General features: G+C 34.5%; 2 protein-coding genes across 4 annotated transcripts; one reads left to right on the plus strand and one right to left on the minus strand.

The window, feature by feature from the left end:
* Positions 1-1,796: 1,796 nt before the first annotated feature.
* On the plus strand, positions 1,797-11,472 carry LOC100806616 (protein RIK). 3 transcript variants are annotated; one of them, XM_041012185.1, is made up of 13 exons: positions 1,797-2,207; positions 2,522-2,744; positions 4,508-4,609; positions 4,693-4,727; positions 4,817-4,892; positions 5,280-5,411; positions 5,499-5,576; positions 6,684-6,777; positions 6,884-7,001; positions 8,158-8,203; positions 8,294-8,824; positions 10,605-10,836; positions 10,980-11,472. In XM_041012185.1, exons 1-13 carry the CDS (start codon positions 2,128-2,130, stop codon positions 11,099-11,101), a joined length of 1,869 nt encoding a protein of 622 aa, XP_040868119.1. In that variant the 5' UTR covers positions 1,797-2,127; the 3' UTR covers positions 11,102-11,472. The 3 variants fall into 3 exon arrangements, with proteins under 3 accessions (XP_040868119.1, XP_006602937.1, XP_040868120.1); XM_006602874.4 differs by having other exon boundaries at positions 8,158-8,824; XM_041012186.1 differs by lacking the exon at positions 10,980-11,472 and having other exon boundaries at positions 8,158-8,824; positions 9,511-10,750.
* A 2,214-nt stretch (positions 11,473-13,686) lies between these two features.
* LOC100807155 (glycine-rich RNA-binding protein 4, mitochondrial) lies at positions 13,687-16,761 on the minus strand. Its single transcript, XM_003552517.4, has 5 exons — positions 16,606-16,761; positions 15,711-15,855; positions 15,572-15,640; positions 15,006-15,112; positions 13,687-14,308 (listed from the first exon to the last, which is right to left on the minus strand). Exons 2-5 carry the CDS (start codon positions 15,844-15,846, stop codon positions 13,886-13,888), a joined length of 735 nt encoding a protein of 244 aa, XP_003552565.1. The 5' UTR covers positions 15,847-15,855; positions 16,606-16,761; the 3' UTR covers positions 13,687-13,885.
* Between the last annotated feature and the right edge of the window lie 2,775 nt (positions 16,762-19,536).

Consider the following 19,536-nt stretch of genomic DNA (forward strand, 5'->3'; position numbering starts at 1 on the left):
GAACATGACATACATATCCAAGCCAATAATATGGTTGTACATACACCTCCCTGCCTACAAAATATAATATGTTCATGAACATCATCATTTCAACCATTGTTGAGCAACCGACACCCCCAGCTACCAATTCATAAGAAGCACCATCCAATCGAAAAATTAAACCAAATTGGCTATAGGATAAAGTTATGATCAAATTGGTTAAACTAGCCGGTTTAAGTTAAATTTTAAAACATTGCTTTTATGGAGTAAAACAATATATTATTATTGAATAAAGTAATAATATGTTCATGAACATCATCATTTCAACCATTGTTGAGCAACCGACACCCCCAGCTACCAATTCATAAGAAGCACCATCCAATCGAAAAATTAAACCAAATTGGCTATAGGATAAAGTTATGATCAAATTGGTTAAACTAGCCGGTTTAAGTTAAATTTTAAAACATTGCTTTTATGGAGTAAAACAATATATTATTATTGAATAAAGTAATTTTTGCGTGAAATTTGAGGATTATATATTTATTATGGGTAGTTGCGGGGAAAAAAAATGTATCAAATTCTAATATTATGACTAATAATTGTATGAAAAAAAGGACGTGTCAAAATCTTGTATTAATTAAAGATGATGTCAATATAAAATATACAAATAAAGAATAATTTTTACCTAATAAGTTGATTTGTAGAATTGTTCAAATTTATATAAAATAGTATCATAACTTATTCTATAATCATTAAATGGTTGAATTAAACACAAACTCACATTCTAATAAAATACAATGAAATTTATGAATCTTATTTTGGTTTGTAGACATTCTTAAAATTTGTAATTGTAGGAAGCTGATTTAGAAAACTTTGAAAAAGATTGTATTCGTATATTGTAGGCGAAAATTGGAATAGTTATATATGATATGCTTATTTTGAAGCTTGAAAATGAAGAGTCTTGTGTGTCTTAAGAAGTATTAGTGAGGAACTTCTATTTTGATACACAACTAGTTTTTAACCAATACTGTATTACAAGAATTTAAAATGTAACAATCACATGAACAAGTGACATGCATTTGCATTTAGAATTGAGTTCAATTTACTGCTCTTTGACCGTGCTTTTATATGCCTATCAAGATTAAAAAAAAAACACAAAAAGCATATGAATTAAGAAGGCAATAGTAGGAAAAGCTAGCAACTTAGTATATGTAATCCACCAAAGAATGTTTTATTAACATTGAAGTACATATTAATCATAGTCAAAATAGAGGAGTTAGTGATAACAACATTTGTAAAAATAAAAAATATATTTATAATGACAAAATTTGTAAAAGTGAAAAAATACATCACTATTTATAAATAAAAACCAAGATGACAATATTTGTTTTTTACATTTATGACCAGTGAAACATAAATGTACCCTCTAGAATGTAGCACACTTGCCTATCACCATTTACCCTTTACAAGGGCATTCATGATAATTTTTTTGTCATTTTATTTATTTTCTTATCAGTACATTGCAGTGTAAAGTCAAGATATTTAGGGAGCATATGACAAATATATATATTATTTTAAAAAATTCATAATTTTAATCTAATCCTCCGCATTAATTGTCTATTTAATGTATGCAAATGGAAGATTAAATTAAAGTTACAAAATTTTTGAAATTTATGGACTAAAATAAAAAAAAACATGTTAGAAATTAAAAAAAAGACAGAAATTACAATTTAGCAAAAAAAATGAATGTATAAAAAAATCAAATGTTACCAATAAAATTCATTAAAAAATAATACTCCATATGCACAACTCATCTTTGCTTTAGTACGGAAAAAAAAACAGAAACAGACGACGGTAGTTTTGTCAAACCCCGTCGATATCGTTTAATCCATGCATTGTGTCGTTTAACCCATCTGGCGTCACGCAACTGTACGACGTTAGGCGGTAGGCACAAAACCCCGTTTCACACTTTGACCGACCAATCGCGTTCGTTCCAACCCAACACCGACGCTCGCGTGAATCCTTTTTCGTTTTCGGGTATCGAAAACGAAGAAGCAAAGAGAACCAAAGCGCCACGCAATTGCACTTCTTCTTCTTCTTCTTCTTCTTCTTCTTCTTCTTCTTTGGCAACTCAGAATCGCTTAAACAATGACAGAGGATAGCATCGTTAGGGTTTCTTCTTCCAACGAAACCTCCGCGGCCAACGAGGCTTCGCAGACGCGGCAGAGGTAAAATCTTCTTCACTGTAATGCCTTCCTTTTCGTGTTTTTGCAAATTAAGTGAAATTGGCTTGGATTTTGTGCGGTGTTGATTCTATTGATTTATTTGTCATTCTGCTTTGTTTTTATTTGGTTCATGGAATGGTGATTATTTGTATGGTGTGTGTAGTGCTTGAGATTTTAGAATTAGGGTTGCATCAGCATCCGAGCTGAATTGCATGTTGTGATCCATGTAGCTTACCTCACCTAGTGGGATAAGAAGCTGTTTTTTGTATGGACATGTGATGGATTTGGATTTGGTGAGTGTTTTGGTTTCTGTGTAGAAAGAAGAGAAAGTGGGATCAACCGGCGGAGTCATTGATGCCAGTTGGGATGACAGTCCCTGGAGCACTCCCTTTGAGCAATGCCGTGACTCTTGGAGGGGTTGCATTTCCCGCCATGGCTCCGGTGATCTCCGGCACTCTTTTGACAAATCCTCTGGCAGCTTCTGCTCAGCTTCCGCAACATGCAGCTGCAGCTGCTGTTGCCGCGCAAAAGTTGAATCAAGTGAGTGTGAGACTTTTAATCTCTTATGGTGTTTATCATGTTTGCTGGTGCTCCTTCTTGCTTAAAACTGCTATGTCATCATTTTATTGTTTTGGTTTTGGGGAAGGGGAGTGTGTAGTTGTTACATGAAATTTTATCCTAGGATTTGTAATATGGGAACTGTAGGGAGATCTTTGAAGGTGCAATAAACACAATAAAGGGGGACGAATTGTGCTCCACCAGCATTTCTTTAATTTGAAAAACCAAAGCCTTGGTCCAATACGAAGTAATATTGCAGCACAGAAGTTTATAGGGAAAAGTTACAACTATGCAAAAACAAGGATCTGTCTGATGTTGAATTTTCCAGTATTAATAAGACTATGGGTGTGTTATATAAGCAAACTTTTTTGGGGGGAGGGAGTTGGAGTTGGAATATAAGTAATACTTATTAGTTAGTTATAACAGTCAGCTATTAGAGAGAGGACAAAAAAACCCAGCAGAACAGTGGAGTGCTGGGAATCTTATTTTCCTCCTGGGTCTTAAGATACTCACTGAAGCAAATTTGCATAAACAGAACTAAAATGAAGATAAGATGCAAAGATGTAAAGGGAAACAAAATGATAAACAAGAGCTTGAGCATTCAATTTTATGTTGGTTTTGCCGAAAATGAGCCTATATCTAGTCTCCTGTTGAACACCGGAGATTTTACTGAAGCTGAGTTGTATTTCTTCTACCTTACTCTTTCCAATTTAGAATAAGTTATTTAAAAAAAAATCTCACATTTTTTTTCTCTGAATAATGTATTTTATTGTACAGATGAGAGCCACTTTGTTTCTATTCTGATGATACAATGTTTTTCCCTTCCGAGCTCTGATAACATAGTATAATCTAAATATATCGTGCAGAGAGTACTTCTAAGAGAATTCTCCACATTTCTTCAATTCCTGTTATGCACTATTAGGCGATCAAACTTGCTTATAAAGAATTATGTAATCCCTTTAAGTGCAGTACAACACCTTTTCACTGGACCTTGTACACCCTTGTCTATGCATGTGTGTAACTGTGTCACAGGGACTGTGTGCTAATATTATGAAATTGATGAGTAGACTATCAGCTTAGCTTTACTGAGTTACACTCGAAGTGATCTTCTCTAGACTTAATCCTCTTGGAACTTGCTCCATGACGAGTTCTTGATATTGAAACTTTAGAAATTCTGCAAAATTGATTTTGCAGTTTGATAATAACATGATTTGGTTGATAATAACATGATTTAGGCTGGTTCTATTTAAGATCAAATTATAAGTTTTTAGCTTGTACCCAGTATATTGCAATTTGAAATTTAGCCTGATTCCTTTGTACTTCTGAGAGTCACCGCTCATAGGTTTTCAAAATGGGTGTTGGGATGGGGTGAAATCAGTGACTATATTTTTGTCCTTTGTTATCATCTATATACTACTGTCTCAGTGATTATATTGATTTTTATTTTTATTTCATTTTATGTGATGGTGCATGTTTTGAGAAATGCGTGTTCTGTTGTCACACGCTCGCATGTATTCTTTTTCTTCTAGTTTCCTTAGAATAATTGCTCAAGTGTAGATGGATGCTGTATAACCTGTCTAATTTAATAAGTTTTTATCTACCTAGATATTTTGCAGTATGCTTATGATGCCTTTTTTCCCCGACACTTTTACATTATTTTTTATTATGGATTGCTTTTGTTTATGTTAAATAATATTTCAACTTTCAAGTTCCATATCTTAATGGTGAGATGAATTTTCTTGTAGCATAAGATCCAAGATGAATTAATAATTGCTCGAGAAATTGTCATAAATGATGCAGAGTCTTCTGTTCGCTACAAGTTGACAAAACGCCAAACACAAGAGGAGGTGACTTAAGTACAATCAATTCTACAATCTTTTAACACCAAACTCTTAATTTTTATCTTTAATGATTGATCTTCTTCATGCAGATCCAGAGGTGCACTGGTGCCATAGTTATAACTAGGTTTGTTGGTCATTTAAGGCATTTCTAAAACCCTTTTGGTGTTTTCTATACTCCTGCATGTAATGTATATATCCTGAATTTTTCCATAGGGGAAAGTATCGGCTGCCTAATGCACCACATGATGGAGAGAAGCCACTGTACCTTCACATCTCTGCAGGAGCTCATGTAAAAACTGCTGCTTGATTTCATATAGCATGATCATTGGGTTAAATAATCAAATTTCATTAGATATTTTGTGTAATTCTTTGTTTTGATACTAAAGTAAACATTTATTACTTTATAGATTGGAAAGCTTTGAGATGTCAAAATTAAAATAATGTCTAATCAAAGCAATAAATGAAATGTCATGTGAAAGGGATTGGTGGATGTTTGTAACTGAAAATGTTTTCTTATTCTTTTAAAAAGAAGCACATGTCTTGTTTGTATCATCACTCATGACTCAGTAATACACAAATTGGTAGTGTTTGTTTTGACATTCACTAATGGTAGTGTTACACATGAACGAATTATGTAATTTAGTTTTGCTTTTGGTGATATCAAATTTTATTGCAGATAAAAGAGACAGCAGAACGGATTTTAGCTGTTGATCGTGCTGCTGCAATGATTGAAGAAATTCTCAAACAGGTGCAAAATTCACAGTCAATTTCTTCCGTCACACCTTCCGCTTTGGTTAATGGAGTGAAGGTAGACATTCATTTATTACTAGCTTATGCACATTGTTCTGATGTGATGTGTTTAAGTGTTAACAACCAAAATTTCTTACTGAATCAGATGCTGAGTACATGCGTGTTTTTGGGCTTTGATGCTGATCCTTCATTGAACATTGTTGCTCGTATACGTGGACCAAATGTAAGCCCTTCCCTACCCAAGTGATTTATCTAGTCAATGTTGGAGGTTGGGTTCATCTATGACCTGATGTGAATTAGTCTGCAACAAATTTTATAAGACGATTGCTAGAGCCTAGAAGTTTTTTTAGGTCTCTTTCGATTTGTGATGTGACCCCTTGGTCATCTGCTGTTTTTGTTTTCATACTACTATAACCTTTCACTCATGTCTTTGTTCTCAACTTATGATTTGATGGTGCGAAAATACTTCAGTGTTACTAGGAGTACTGATTTTCCAAGAGTTGATTAAGCAATAAAAGGGCGGACGGACTGGGGGACTGGAGGAGTCAGGAGTGTTGTTACAGTTTATGGTTACATGAGAAATACTAGGAACACACTCTTTGTCACTCTGTTTTAAACACACCCTCTTTTATTTGTTGAAATTTATGGAAAATGACCAAATTTTGTGGTCGCACATCATATTTAATGATTCTCTCTTGATTTTGTAGTTTCAATAAATTTTAACCAATTAGAGAGAGTGTGTTCCTAGCACTTCTCATATTTACATATGGCATTGTAATACTTGTTAGGTGCTGAAAGTGATATTCAGATGGATGGAATTGGAGAATGGTTCTTCTGATGACTTTTGAAGCACATTTTGTATGAATACTTTAATCCAAGAGATTGGGGTGAAAATATGTCCACACACAATCACAAGTCACAAGAACAAAGGATGTTTATCAAATATTTATTTACAAGAATAAAAAATAGAGACTGAACATTCTCTGATTCACGCCGAACACATCAATCATCAATGAATAAAACTGTATTACCCCCCCCAAAAAAAAAAATTAAAATAAAATAAAATAAAAATCTGGACTTGTGCTAAATAGTAGTCTCATCCTATGCTTCAGAAATAGTTAGCCTGCCTAGGCTAATATTTTTTATTCAATGTCGAGCATCATTACATTTTTGTTTCCATTTGCTGGATATATTTCTTTAGTGTTTTCTGAATTTTACATTGTGTATGACGAAGTCGAGATAATCTAATGCTTCAAGCTTTCTCTGACATCTCCATACGATTGGGAGAAATTATTTTGGTGTTGGTGGTGGTTTGGATTTGAACGTGCAGGATCAGTATATAAATCACATTATGAATGAAACAGGAGCGACAGTTGTACTGAGAGGACGTGGTTCAGGAAACAATGAATGCTTGAATGGAGAAGGTACCTTTTCGTTTCTGTGATCTGGACTTGTACAGGCATGGTATTTGAGCAAAGCTTATGTTTTAATTGTACATGTTTTTCAATTTAATTACTTTTCTGCTTGCAGATGGACAGCAGCCCCTGCATCTGTTTTTGTCTAGTAACAATGCGAAAAGTCTTGAAGATGCTAAGCTTTTGGCTGAAAATCTTTTGGATACAATCTGTACGGAGTGTGGTGCTTCAAGGTATTTAATTTTTATACTAATTGGGATATGGGATCTGTGGTCAGATGTTTTTCCTCCCGAGTGAAATATTTCTGAAATTTTGTGCCCTCGTCAGATTTTAGCTCTTGCATGAAGAAATGATTTTTCTTTCTTTCTAAAATTCTTAATTTCTTGCATTTGATCATTCATGGAGCATGACACCTACCTTTTGTTAATTCAAATTTACAGCATACTGTTTTCAACATGCAACATACCTTTTTCATTCGTGGATTATTTTTAGCACTTGCGCATTTGCTGTGAATTATTGGTGTATTACTTTGGTTCCATTGAGGAAAAGGAGGCCTAAATAGTAACTTTCTCTGTCCATCCTGGAAAAACATAGACCCTCTTTTTAATACGAGGGATTTGATCTCATTTTAAGCTAGACTAGAAAGATATCAATCAGAGACTCAGATGCCTGGCCGTGCACCTGGTGCCTGATGTGAGGTCTTCACCTCTTTAAACAGTTGCTGCTTTAAGGTGCTCTTAGTAATTTGAAAAAATTGTTATACTTTAAGATGAGACAGAAGTAGCAAATGAACATTCTAGCTTTTACACAAGTCCTTACTATGAGGACTAGCCTAACCCTGTATACCCTACAGTCAAGTTTCAGGTTGACACCTAGGAGCTTTTGCCCTCCATTCAGTCCATGACAGAATCTCATTTAGGGTTGCATAATTTATTTTTCATGAATGTAGGTTCTCTTCCTGTTGTTGTCCTATTCACTGATCACTCTTATAATTATCCTGCTGTCACTATTATTTTGTTTACAATTTGAGTACTTCTTGGTTGCAGGTATAGTTCTTTAATATAGCTGTGTACTTTGATTTGGCAGTTTTAACCCTGGATTTCGTTAGATGATTCATTTGTTAAATTTAGAACTTTTGGTTTGTATTGAAGTTAAATTTAGTTTTAATTTTTTGTGAAACTGGGATTTAGTTTAAGAGGGCAGTTTGTGGGTGGGAAGTTGAGGTTTGATAAATCTGATTGGTAGTAGAGAAAATTTCCCCTGCCTTCTGCCATTTCAATGCTTTAAGCTAGTGTTGTTTGACTATATTTATTGTTGGTACTGTGATAAACTATTTTATGTTGGATTCATATAAGTTTTAGGGAATAACTTATGATTTAACTGTCATAGGGTTTCATCATGTAAGGTTTATAGTGCTGTTCCACCTCCACAGCAGGCATACACTGCTGTTCCACCTCCCCAGCAGGTATATAGCGCTGTTCCACCACCCCAGCAGGTTTATAGTGGCCCTTCTTTGTTGAAGCAGATTCCTGCTGCCATTTCACCCCCACAAGTTTATAGTGCTGTTCCACCCCCACAGCAGTTGTTGACTGGAGTTCAGAGTTCTGGAATTGACCTAGAGGCAGGTGCCAGCCTAATCACTAGTTCAATGTCAGCAGCTGGGGTCTTGACACCGGTTCCTCCAGCTTCCTTGGTTGGAGTGACTGGTGTCACTGGTGCCCTCACTTTGGGGACTACACCCCAATCTATAAGACATTTAAGCTCTGGGCCTCAAGCAAACATGACTGGTTATACTCCTCCCCCTTTAGTATCAGGTGGTACTAGCTATATTGGATATGGCGGATTATATCCTCAAGCTACCCCTTTGCAACAAGTTGCCCTTGCCTTGAGACACTCACCTCCTGTTGCATCAACAGTTGCTCCCACAACATCAGCATCAAACAGAGGATCCAAGTCAACCTTAAGCTCTGATCTTGAAAAGGAGAAACGGCCGCCTCAGAGACGAAAGTTTCAAGAATTGCCAGTTGGTTCAAAAGACACAACAAAACTCAATCAGGTCATTGCATTGTCATTGATAAATTCTTTATATACATCATTGCATGCATCAAGGGAAATATCATTCAAGTCCCTTCATTAAACAACACAAAACCATCCCAGAAACTCCACTTTCTTTCAAAACCTTGGTTGAGTTGACACCAACTCCTAACATTTTTATGCAGAGGGTTAGACTGCCTTTTTATCAGTTATATGTAGACAGGTTTGTGGTATGGTTAATGTCTCCAAATTGACTGATTTGATAGCAATGAATCTCCCCACTGGTGGGATGGAAGTAATATTTTGTTGATTTTACCTTTTCACTATTGTTCCTATCTCCCAGGTCTTCTGATTGCAGCATTGGGAATGATTCTTATACTTACATGAGGCATGCATTTTGTGTGTTCACTTCCAGTAGTATCTTGTATGTTTAGATGAACTTTTTCCATTTGAGAAAGAAAAAATGAAATAAATTAAACCACTTGTGAATACATATCAGGAACAGGGAGCCATGTTCTTTTAATGTTTTCTTTTTAACTACATTTATAGCTTTCTGTCGATACCTTACCCTCCAGAATTGAATTCTTATAACTTTCTCGAACAAAGAAAAATAAAAGTGCAAAACTTTTCTCTCAAACACTGTCAATCTGTAGCTCTGCTGATTTAAACATGTTATCTTGTGCTGACTGTTAATGCTTAATATTCCAGGTATTTTCTCTGACCTTCTATGAAGCAAAAAGCCTGACACTGGACCTGTCTGTTGGGCCATTGGTTTGTATGTTTGACAGGGTTTTCAGTTTTGGAGGAGTAGTAGGGTGCTTGTGGCTTCACAGCATATGCCCTTTCCAATCCAAGATGTTATTCTAATATTTTCCTTCATTGGTAAAATTGCTGCAAAAGATGTTGTGGCATGCTTTTCAGCCATGCCCTCCTCTAGTCCTGCATATATGGACTGTCAATTTCCTGAAGAAAAGGGTTTACCATACCAGCACCAAATTGATGCCAATCCTTTAAATTGAAATAAAGACAAGTTAGAGATAGGAGAAAATATAAAACTAAGGAATGAGATATCATAGCAAGGTATAATAAAAAAGGAATAAAATAAAAATTGTATGTATGGACAAAGTAAATTAAAAAAGCTCTTTCCCATGATTGGTTATCCTTTGAAGAGACACTCTTAGAACATCTTACACCACCATGAAGTCTTGCTAGACATAATCCCAAGTCCTTTGAAATGATTCATAAAGAGAAAGAGATGAAAACTTGCATCTTTTGTGCTACCAATCAATCCATTCCTGACCAAAAAATTGAGTTTCAAGTGTCACTATTAAACCCATTGATCACTAAAATATCCAGTTGTGTGCAAGATTTTTTTTCTTCTTATTTTACATCAATGCTGCATTCGGTATTGGGTCTCAAACCCTATTATCAGGAAAATTTGAGCTGCAGATTTACATTTATCTTTACATTATCTATTGGGAGCTTGACAATATATTCCTATGCACATATCTTAATGTATTATCTATCCGTTTACTCCATCTGGCTAGTTTTTTTTACTTTCCTGGTTTTTATTATCATGTATGTAACAGTATAGTAGATCATTCTAGAATGATACACTACTAACAAGTCACTGCCCGTTTATCCCCTTGTTTGTTTTACCTCGTTTTTTGTATTCGTTTTTCTCGTTTGTAGTTCAGTGTTAATTTGACTTTGTAGTTTGGCATGTTGAAACAATTAATGAAGTATCTGATTCAAAAGTTGTGTTTGGGTTTTTGTTTTCTCCCACTCTAACTCAATTGCAGAGATTGCAACCTCTAAAAACTAATGAACAATCTGATGGTCCGGTTGTGAGGAATATATCAACAATGCCTGCCCCTAAGAAGTTGGTTCAGCCATCATCCAATGGAATGCCACCACCTCTACTAAGAACCATGCCCCCACCACCACCTCCACCTAAATTTTGTGGTCCATCTGAAGTTAAAGTACAGGCCAAGAACAAGACTTTGCTTAAGACAAAATCTGATGCAGTTCCTGGTTAGAATTAAGCCTGCTTTTACTATATTTGGGTCAATGTTTTCTCTCTATGGAACATTTATCTTTTATTATGTCTGACCCTGTAATTTAACTTTACAATGCCTTCTTTTGTATCTTTATACGTTTTAATGTATTTATTTCAGATACTTTGGTCAAGCTAATGGAATATGGAGAGGAGGATGATGATGATATTGATTCTAGTGAGGAATCACTTCCTCATGACGCCGGAGCAACTGGGGTTCAAAAGCCTTTCTGGGCTTTATGAGCTACAAGGTGCATATTGGACTATATATGTAAATATTTATTGTTTGGGTTGGGACTAGTTCTTGCTGGTTACATACTCTTCTTCCCGGGGTGGAAAGGGAAGCCCTTAGCATGATTTTTGGAGCCAAATAATTTGGTTGAGTAGCACTTTAAAGGTTTTAGTTGCCCATTCTCATATGCTTCGTAAGAGAGGTTTATATGTTGTAATTTTTTGGCCCTATTTGAGTAAGCATGTACCGGTAGTCTCTTTTTAGTGGTTTAGTAGGCCACTAAAGTAACGATGCTGTGATAAGGGACAGTTTTTTCCTTCTTCCCCCCATTGTTAATTATTCATCCTGGCTGAATGAAACGAAGCTACCAGGTTAGATGGAACAAGCAATTGCAAAAGCGCACACAAACACACACACATTATTATTTTTCCATGGGTTATCATCTTCACACACATCTGCACCCGGTTCAATGATTTAAAAACACAAGTTGTATTGGATGTGATATAAATTGCTCAAAATTGTGTATAATATAAATTAAATCATATTAGTGGATTCTCGTTCAAGTTCCTTGGTTTGTCATATGTGGCAGTGACAACATAGATTTGTTTTTTAATTTGATTTTAACATTAGTGTGGCTGCTCATCTAATGGTCACGACACCAAAGTTACAGTTAAAGAAATGGTCAACGGTAGGAATTGAGTGAAATTTCCACTAGTGCCAACTGCCAACTGAAGCACCTAGAGCAACAAAGAATCCAATTCCCCTTGACAATAAATTAAAGCTCAAAAATCAAATCACATCCTTGGAGATAGCAAGTAGGTCATTCAGAGTGCAAATGTGCAATCATTTTGAGAAACAACGTAAAGAAACTTGTCTTTTCTGGAGATCTTATTGCCAATTTAGAGGATGGACTACTAAGAATGTTCTAGTTCTGGTTAGGACATTCAAAATTCCGATATATTAACCTCGGGAATGTTGATGCCTTCTAATGTTCTTTTCGACTATACTAATTTTGTTAATATCTTTACAAGAAAAGAAAAATAAACACTGATTTTACACTTATTGTCACGGCGTGATAACGAAGCTAGGCTCTGGTGCACGGCCCGATAAGTAATATGAACATCACAAGGAGACTTGAATCCTGCACCTTCCTATGTGTATCTTACACCCCTTCTTCCGCTTGAAATTATCCTATTACCCTTAATGAATTAGCACCTCTCCCCAAACCTAATACCTCTCCTTCAGAGAATCCTGCACCTCCCTCCCTCCCACGTGAAACTACTCCTCCTCCCTCCCTTGATGCGGCACACCTCCCCCTACCTCCTCTTTTAGCCCAAAATGTTTAAGGAATGAAATTCCATAGAGGGGGTTTTGAAAAGTATTACTGGGCTTGCGGAATACTCATTTTGGAAGCAAAAATAATCTTTATGAAAAGTCTGTTCTAAAAGGGCTATTTTTCTTCTAGAATGATCACTCCGGAAAAACTTTTCTAGAAGCGAAAATAGCCGTTCCAAAATAGACTTTCTGAAATGGTTATTTTTGCTTTTAAGATAGGTAAAAACTTCGTACCCCATTGCCCGGAGGCTCTTCGCTATGCAAAGGTATGGGGGAGGGATGTTGTACGCAGCCTTACCCTTGCATATGCAAAGAGGCTGTTTCCGGATTCGAACCCATGACCAACAAGTCACCAAGGCACAACTTTACCGCTGCACCAGGGCTCGCCCTCGCTTTTAAGATAGGTATTCCAAAAAAAGTTTTTCGGAGTGGCCATTCCAGAAGCAAAAATAACTATTTTGGAATAGGCTTTCCGGAAAGGCTATTTTTGCTTCCAGAATGGGTGTTTCGGAAAAAGTTTTCCAAAGTGACTATCCTGGAAGCAAAAATAGTCGTTTCAAAACTGACTTTCCAAAAACAGATCCACAACGTGAATATGAAACGTTGAAACGTACTTGTGACATGCAAAATTGGAGGAGAGAGACTTTTGCTTTGAATCCCTTGATGGTTGTGGGAAGAAGACGTGAGTTGGAGAAGAAGAGAAAAATTGGAAAGCAAGGTGCCCTACGGGAAGAAGAGAAGAACGGATGGAAGTCACTGCATCTGCGGTTGTTGCGGGAGAAAGAGGAAGAAAGGATAGACGGGTTTTTTAAAAAATGGAAGGTGCAGGATTCAAGTCCTCATCACAAGACCAATGGCTTTGAAAACTATTTTAGGTGATCCTTGTTGATATGTGAATTCGTGTTACCACAAATGTAATTAGTTAGCATTGCTATGGCCATGGCTGCCACAGCCCACGAGTTCCATTATCATCTCCATATCCACCATCATCAAACCCTGAGCCTGGATATGGCAGTGACCACAGCCCACAAATGTAGTATAATTCTGCCAATAGCCTGACTAAATGATTACCAACATCATTTACTCAGGACTGTTTTCCAAAATCAGTTGTCTTGAGATCCATTTGAATGACAAACTCCATCGAATAGCTGCCAACTTCAATAAACTGTCGTCCAAACTCCGGCTTTCCGTTATTAAAACATGTCAACTAATTTTATTGACTATAAGGTTTGTGTACTCGTTTATCATTCCAGGTGTTGAATGGTTGAAAACTAAAATCATTATAAATGGAGTTCAACTCCTAGAAAAATCTTATTTTACATCAGTCGTTGAGCAGACAAACTATCAAGTTCAAGCCAATGAACATATGAAAATCAAGAGGGTGGAAAAAGAAATTGGAAACACATTTGTTTATCATAAACTCCAGGTGTTACTTGCTCTAGGCAAGGTGAAAATTCTCATCAGCGGTTCTGAGCGTAGTCGGTAGGTCCATCATTGTTCTCCCTCACATTGTCTTCAAGTGGCTCAATGAATTCATCATTGTCTGCACCTGCTGTGTCATTTTGGTTGCTGCTGAATTCACCGCTAGCTGAGCCAAAATCTCCACCAGAGTTTTCATTGAATTGGTAATTACTAGCATTACCACCACCAGTGTAACTAGTTTCAGCATTGCCACCACTATAGCTGCTAGTAACATTATAACCGCCACTTCCATAGTTTCCACCCCTATTATAGCCACCACCACCACCATATCCACCTCCACTTCCATAGTTTCCACCCCCATTGTAGCCACCACCACCACTGCCATATCCACCATCACCACCAAACCCTGGACGTGACCTTTCTGTAGCATAATTCACCCGTATCCTCCGACCATGAAGATCCTGCAACAACACTATTAGTTGAGATGCCAAAGAAACATTGCCTACTTTCTAAAATTGGCAGATATCAGCAAGATTAATCTTCTGCAACTAACAGTAATAATTATTTGATGCTAAATTCTAATACAACCAGTAATATGAAGAATTGTATCCTTATTCTTTCTTTCTTTATTTAGATGGACAAGATTGAATTTTAATTGGCAAATATTTTACTAAATCTTTATACAATTCAAATTCTCAATCTAGGTTTTGAAATTCAATTCCATAGTGTAAAATTTTTAAACTGACTCTTGGAATAAATAAAAATTGTAATAAAGGCTATTTAATGAAAAGCATTCTTGAATACGATTATGTAGGTAACAATAACACAATTTATTTACACTCAAGTTCAAGAAGCCTCAACCGTTACAGAATAAATGTTTTTGAGTTTGAAGCTTAATTTCTGAATCTGAACTCTCAAGCCACTTGCATATGCATATGCAACAAAATTTATCATCTTTGCATTCAACATGTCTATCTTACCTCTGCCAAATAACAGCAATTGCTTACTCCAGGTATGCATATAAGGTTTTCTTACTATATATAATAATATGAAGACAACTTTATAATTTTTTCGTATATGAGGATATAACACCATGCTTACCATGTGAAAGTGTCATGAATGTCAATTTTAAAAGTTAGCACGGAAAACAGATAATACCTGGCCATCCATGCCCTGAATGGCAGAAGATGCATCCTCACTTGTTGCAAAAGTTACAAAGCCAAAACCTCTTGACCTGCCAGTTTCACGATCCATAATAACCTTGACTGGAAAAATATCCAAAACAAACAGTTTCAGCTTCATTTTATGAAATACGAATGCTTGGCAGCCAAACATTTTAATGCTTGTTATATGAACAATTGATTGTCACTTTCCAGTTTGTCAACAAATGCAGCTGGTGACAATTAAAGCACTCTATCATCACCACCAACTACTATTGTGAAATTAATTCTAAGAAAACAGAGGAACAAAGTAAAGTACAGCCACAAAAGAAACAATGGCATAAGTACACAACTATAAATGAGTAACCTTTATTTTATCAAAACAAAAAATGAAAGCCACTCTAGCAAACTATATACATAATGAGAGCATCATATTGTATTCTTTGGCTCACTTTGTGAAATTCGGGAAATAAAAGTTTACAACTGGATTTTTCTTTAGCATGATATTATTACCTTTACCTGAAAAAATGAAAAACTAATAGACTGTGTAAGTAAGAAAAATACCATCAATTACTTCTCCATAGCGAGCAAAAGACTCTCGCAAACTCATATCATCAGTGCTGTAAGAAATACCTGCAATGAAAATTGAAAATTTGTAGCTATGTTCCATTCTGAAAAGATTCAGCACAATCAGCTAAAGTACCTCCGACGAAAAGCTTTGCAGATGACATGGATCTAATTGCTTGGAAAAGTGAAGGGGTAGACGCCGAAAAATCCTGATTGATGTGCTTGACAGCAGAATTCTTGAGCAGATTTCCAATTTTATTTAAGAACGCCATTGCTCAAACCTACAAAAGCATCGCACGGCAAAAAGTTCATACAGTATATTAACTGTTCAATATAACTTGTGCTCTTCAGCATACAAAAGTTCCACCCCCGGTCACATTCTTACACATTATAAAGAATCATTAATACAATTGCAATCTAATTTCAAATTAACCATAGCACAAAATTAAAAGTGACCATTAAAGGTTATGGACTTGTGATTGAACTCTACTCTCCACAGCATCAAGTCTGTGTGGTTTATGATCCAATCCACTTGGCAGATAGACTAGAGATTGGGTCCTAGGTGCGGAAAAAAGTATCCTCACTCAACAGCAGCGATGATCTCATAGTAGGCATGGATAAATTCTGCCAGTATCATTATTAGAAGCAATTCATTCCCAATTAAAATTACAAACTTATAATAGCCCTTTGCACCCAAAACTTTGCCACACTAGAATGACACTACATCAGCAAAACTCTATTTATTCTTAATCCATGTTCATATGTGCAATAGATACGCCACAAAATTCTAAGCAGAAAAGGCCACAAACTAGAAAGGCATAAAAAAGTAATCAGAAACAAAATTGAGAATACCCACTTGTATTTTAAACAAAAAGAACTCTTGCGGACCTTAAAAATCAAATCTTTACCGCAACAAACCCAATAACAAGGGGTTGCGGGAAAAAATGAACCAGACAAGCTTTCAGAGAAAAACGGTGAAATTATGATGGAAATAGGAAAATTGAAAGAAATTTGTGAACTTGAGATCTCACCGCCTTTGAAAAGCACTGTTATGTGGTGGTTCTGTTCTGTTCTTCTGAGGTGTGTGTAGAGACTGAGACTGAGACTGAGAATGTGAAGCTGCTATAACCTAAAACCCTTGAAAATCCACGCTGACCTAAATTAGGGCTTTGGCTCTGCAAATTGACACGTGGCTATTCGATATTTTATTTCTGACTAACTATATTGAGTTCAATTGGCATGAACAATTAATAACAATTTTAATATAAGTTATAAAATAATTATTATGATGTTAAAAAAATTAACATATGTAAAAATTTATAATTAAGTAGCTATGTACAAATAAATTTAATTAAAGTATTTGTAGACTATATTAGTATCTTTCATTAAAAAATTTAAAAATTAAAATACAATAGTAAAATTTTATGTAATTAATTCAAACAAATAAGTAAAACATGTGATTAATTTAATTTTTAACAAAACATGAAAAAATTATATATATATATATATATATATATGCTTATTCAAATAATTTTAAAAAAATATAAATTAAGTATTAAATAGAAAGGGATTTGAATATTAAAAAAGTACACATGGACTATACAAGTTTTTTTTATTATATTTTTATATCATTATTCAATTTTATATTATCATGTATGATAAATTTGTTCAAAATCATATTTATAAGTTTTGTATGATAGTTTATAATATAGAGTTAATAAATGTTGTATAAATTTTATGGATATATTTTATTGAAATAAAACTAGAAATTAAAAAAATTAAAAAATTATTATATGTATGGGATGTTTCAAATGAGAATAAATTTTAAATGAAAAATGAGGAGAAATAATAATAACAATTAGATTAAGCTTAAAAACAATTGAGTGCTGTGATTAAAATACAAATTTTAAAAAAAAATACGTGCCTTGTTCTTTTCAATTTGTTTTAGTTTCACCTTCGATTATATTTTAGCTTAATAGGTTTCCCTTTCCCTTGAGACTGAACAACATAAAAGTCCCAATTCATCACAAATCCAATCCACACACACACGAATGAACTGGTGTTGCGCCGCAGCGTGGACGAAGGAGGAGGATCAATCAACACGTCAAGAAAGACTAGTATGTGAAGCAGACCTCATGACAGAAAGCACGTCACAGCTTTTAATAGGACTTTTAATCTCATTCAATTATTTTTTGTTAATTGTAATCCAAAGGTTGAAATTGATTGTTATAATTTTTTATTTAAGAACTATTCTCATTTAAAACATCTTTTTATATATATATATATATATATATATATATATATATATATATATATATATTATAATAGACTAAACTAAAATTTTGGTCTTATGTTTAAATCTTTTTACTTTAGTCTGTTAAATTATTTTGTTAGTTTATAAATTTGACTTGATCAACTTGAAAATACTATGAAAAATATCTCATCAAACAAATGTTTATCTCATTAATCAAAATTATTTTTCTTAGTGTCAAAAACAGAGAAAAACACATCTCATAAAAACAATAAATGTATATGAGGGTCAACTTTTTTTAGCTATTATAATTCAAATAAATTTATTAATATGGGCTAGAGTATTCACCAAAAGAATAGGTCACGTTTGTAACTTGTGAATCTCAATATTAAATATGATGTGGTTAATCAATTGATTGAGAAATAATTAATCTGGTGAAGTTATCATTGAATCATTTGAATAATATCTAAATTTATTTTTTGATAGGAATAATTATTTGTTAGATTTTTTTTTACATTGAATTCTGAATTAATTAAAATATTTTTTTCTTGATAAATTAAAGGATTTAGAGAAAAAAAAAATATCACCCCAAGTTTAAGATTCACTATAGTATTTGTTTTTTAAAAGGAGATCTCTTGCTAGCAACATAAATGACTCCTACATAGTTCTTCACTAGCCCTGTTTAATTGGATGGTGCTGTACTTAATCTAATTGACTGCAATAGTATATAATTTGTTTTAAAATGTGGAAGATCTCAACCCCTAAAGCACACATTTTTATACACCATATGTATATAGTTGTCTAATGTTGGTGACTAAATATTAATACACCTTGCTTGTCTATTAAGTTTATTTTAAAAGTGACTAGTCCCAGTTTCAATTCCCAGTTTCCCATTGCTATTCAACAGAGAAATACTTAAAAAATCAGTGATGCAACATTTTGACATGGACAAGAAAAATTCGTTACACGAGAATAGAGATTGTAACATTAATTGTAGAAGTTGAAGTTTCTTTTGACTCATTCCCATGCCAGCAACATTAGTATTTATTTTTCCCTAAAGTCTGTAAATGCTACTAAGATCGTTTCATCAGTGCTACAGTCCAGGTAGTTGAAATACTTACCTGGTCTTATGAATTATGATACCGTGGTTGATTGAGACTCAAATCTCTATAGTTAGGACAGGTTGTGACCTAATAATTAGTGACACAAATGAAAATGTCCACTACCCGTGATGAAGGACAATTGATTGCTGCTATAGAAGAATTAACGAATTGAAAGGGTTTTTTTTATATATAATTATTATTATACATTTGAAGGTTGGTTTTCAACAACTTGGGGCACTACTTGAAGAAGTGATCTAATGAAGATCTAGCACGTGACATGTTTTTGTTGACTGCTTCTAAGCCTTACAAATAGTTGAAGATTCAATTTAGGTAAGTCTACACCCTAATTCACGTTTTTGTTGCTCCATATGTGTTACCATTTCTTAGTCATTTACTTCAGGTGTCTTTGTCTATAAAGCTTTAGTTTGTTTGGTTGAATAATTAATCGCATCCTTATTACTACTGTGGTTCCAATTCACGTTATTGGTTTTTTTAAAAAAATTTATACATTATGTAAAATCTTGGTATATGGTGATTTAGTACTAACCTTTTACCCTGTAATAATATACGGCTGGAAATCTGCAACAGTAAGATTCTTCGTTTCCCTC

This window comes from Glycine max, chromosome 18 (assembly GCF_000004515.6).
Source record: "Glycine max cultivar Williams 82 chromosome 18, Glycine_max_v4.0, whole genome shotgun sequence".
In the NCBI taxonomy this organism is placed as follows: Eukaryota; Viridiplantae; Streptophyta; class Magnoliopsida; order Fabales; family Fabaceae; genus Glycine; species Glycine max.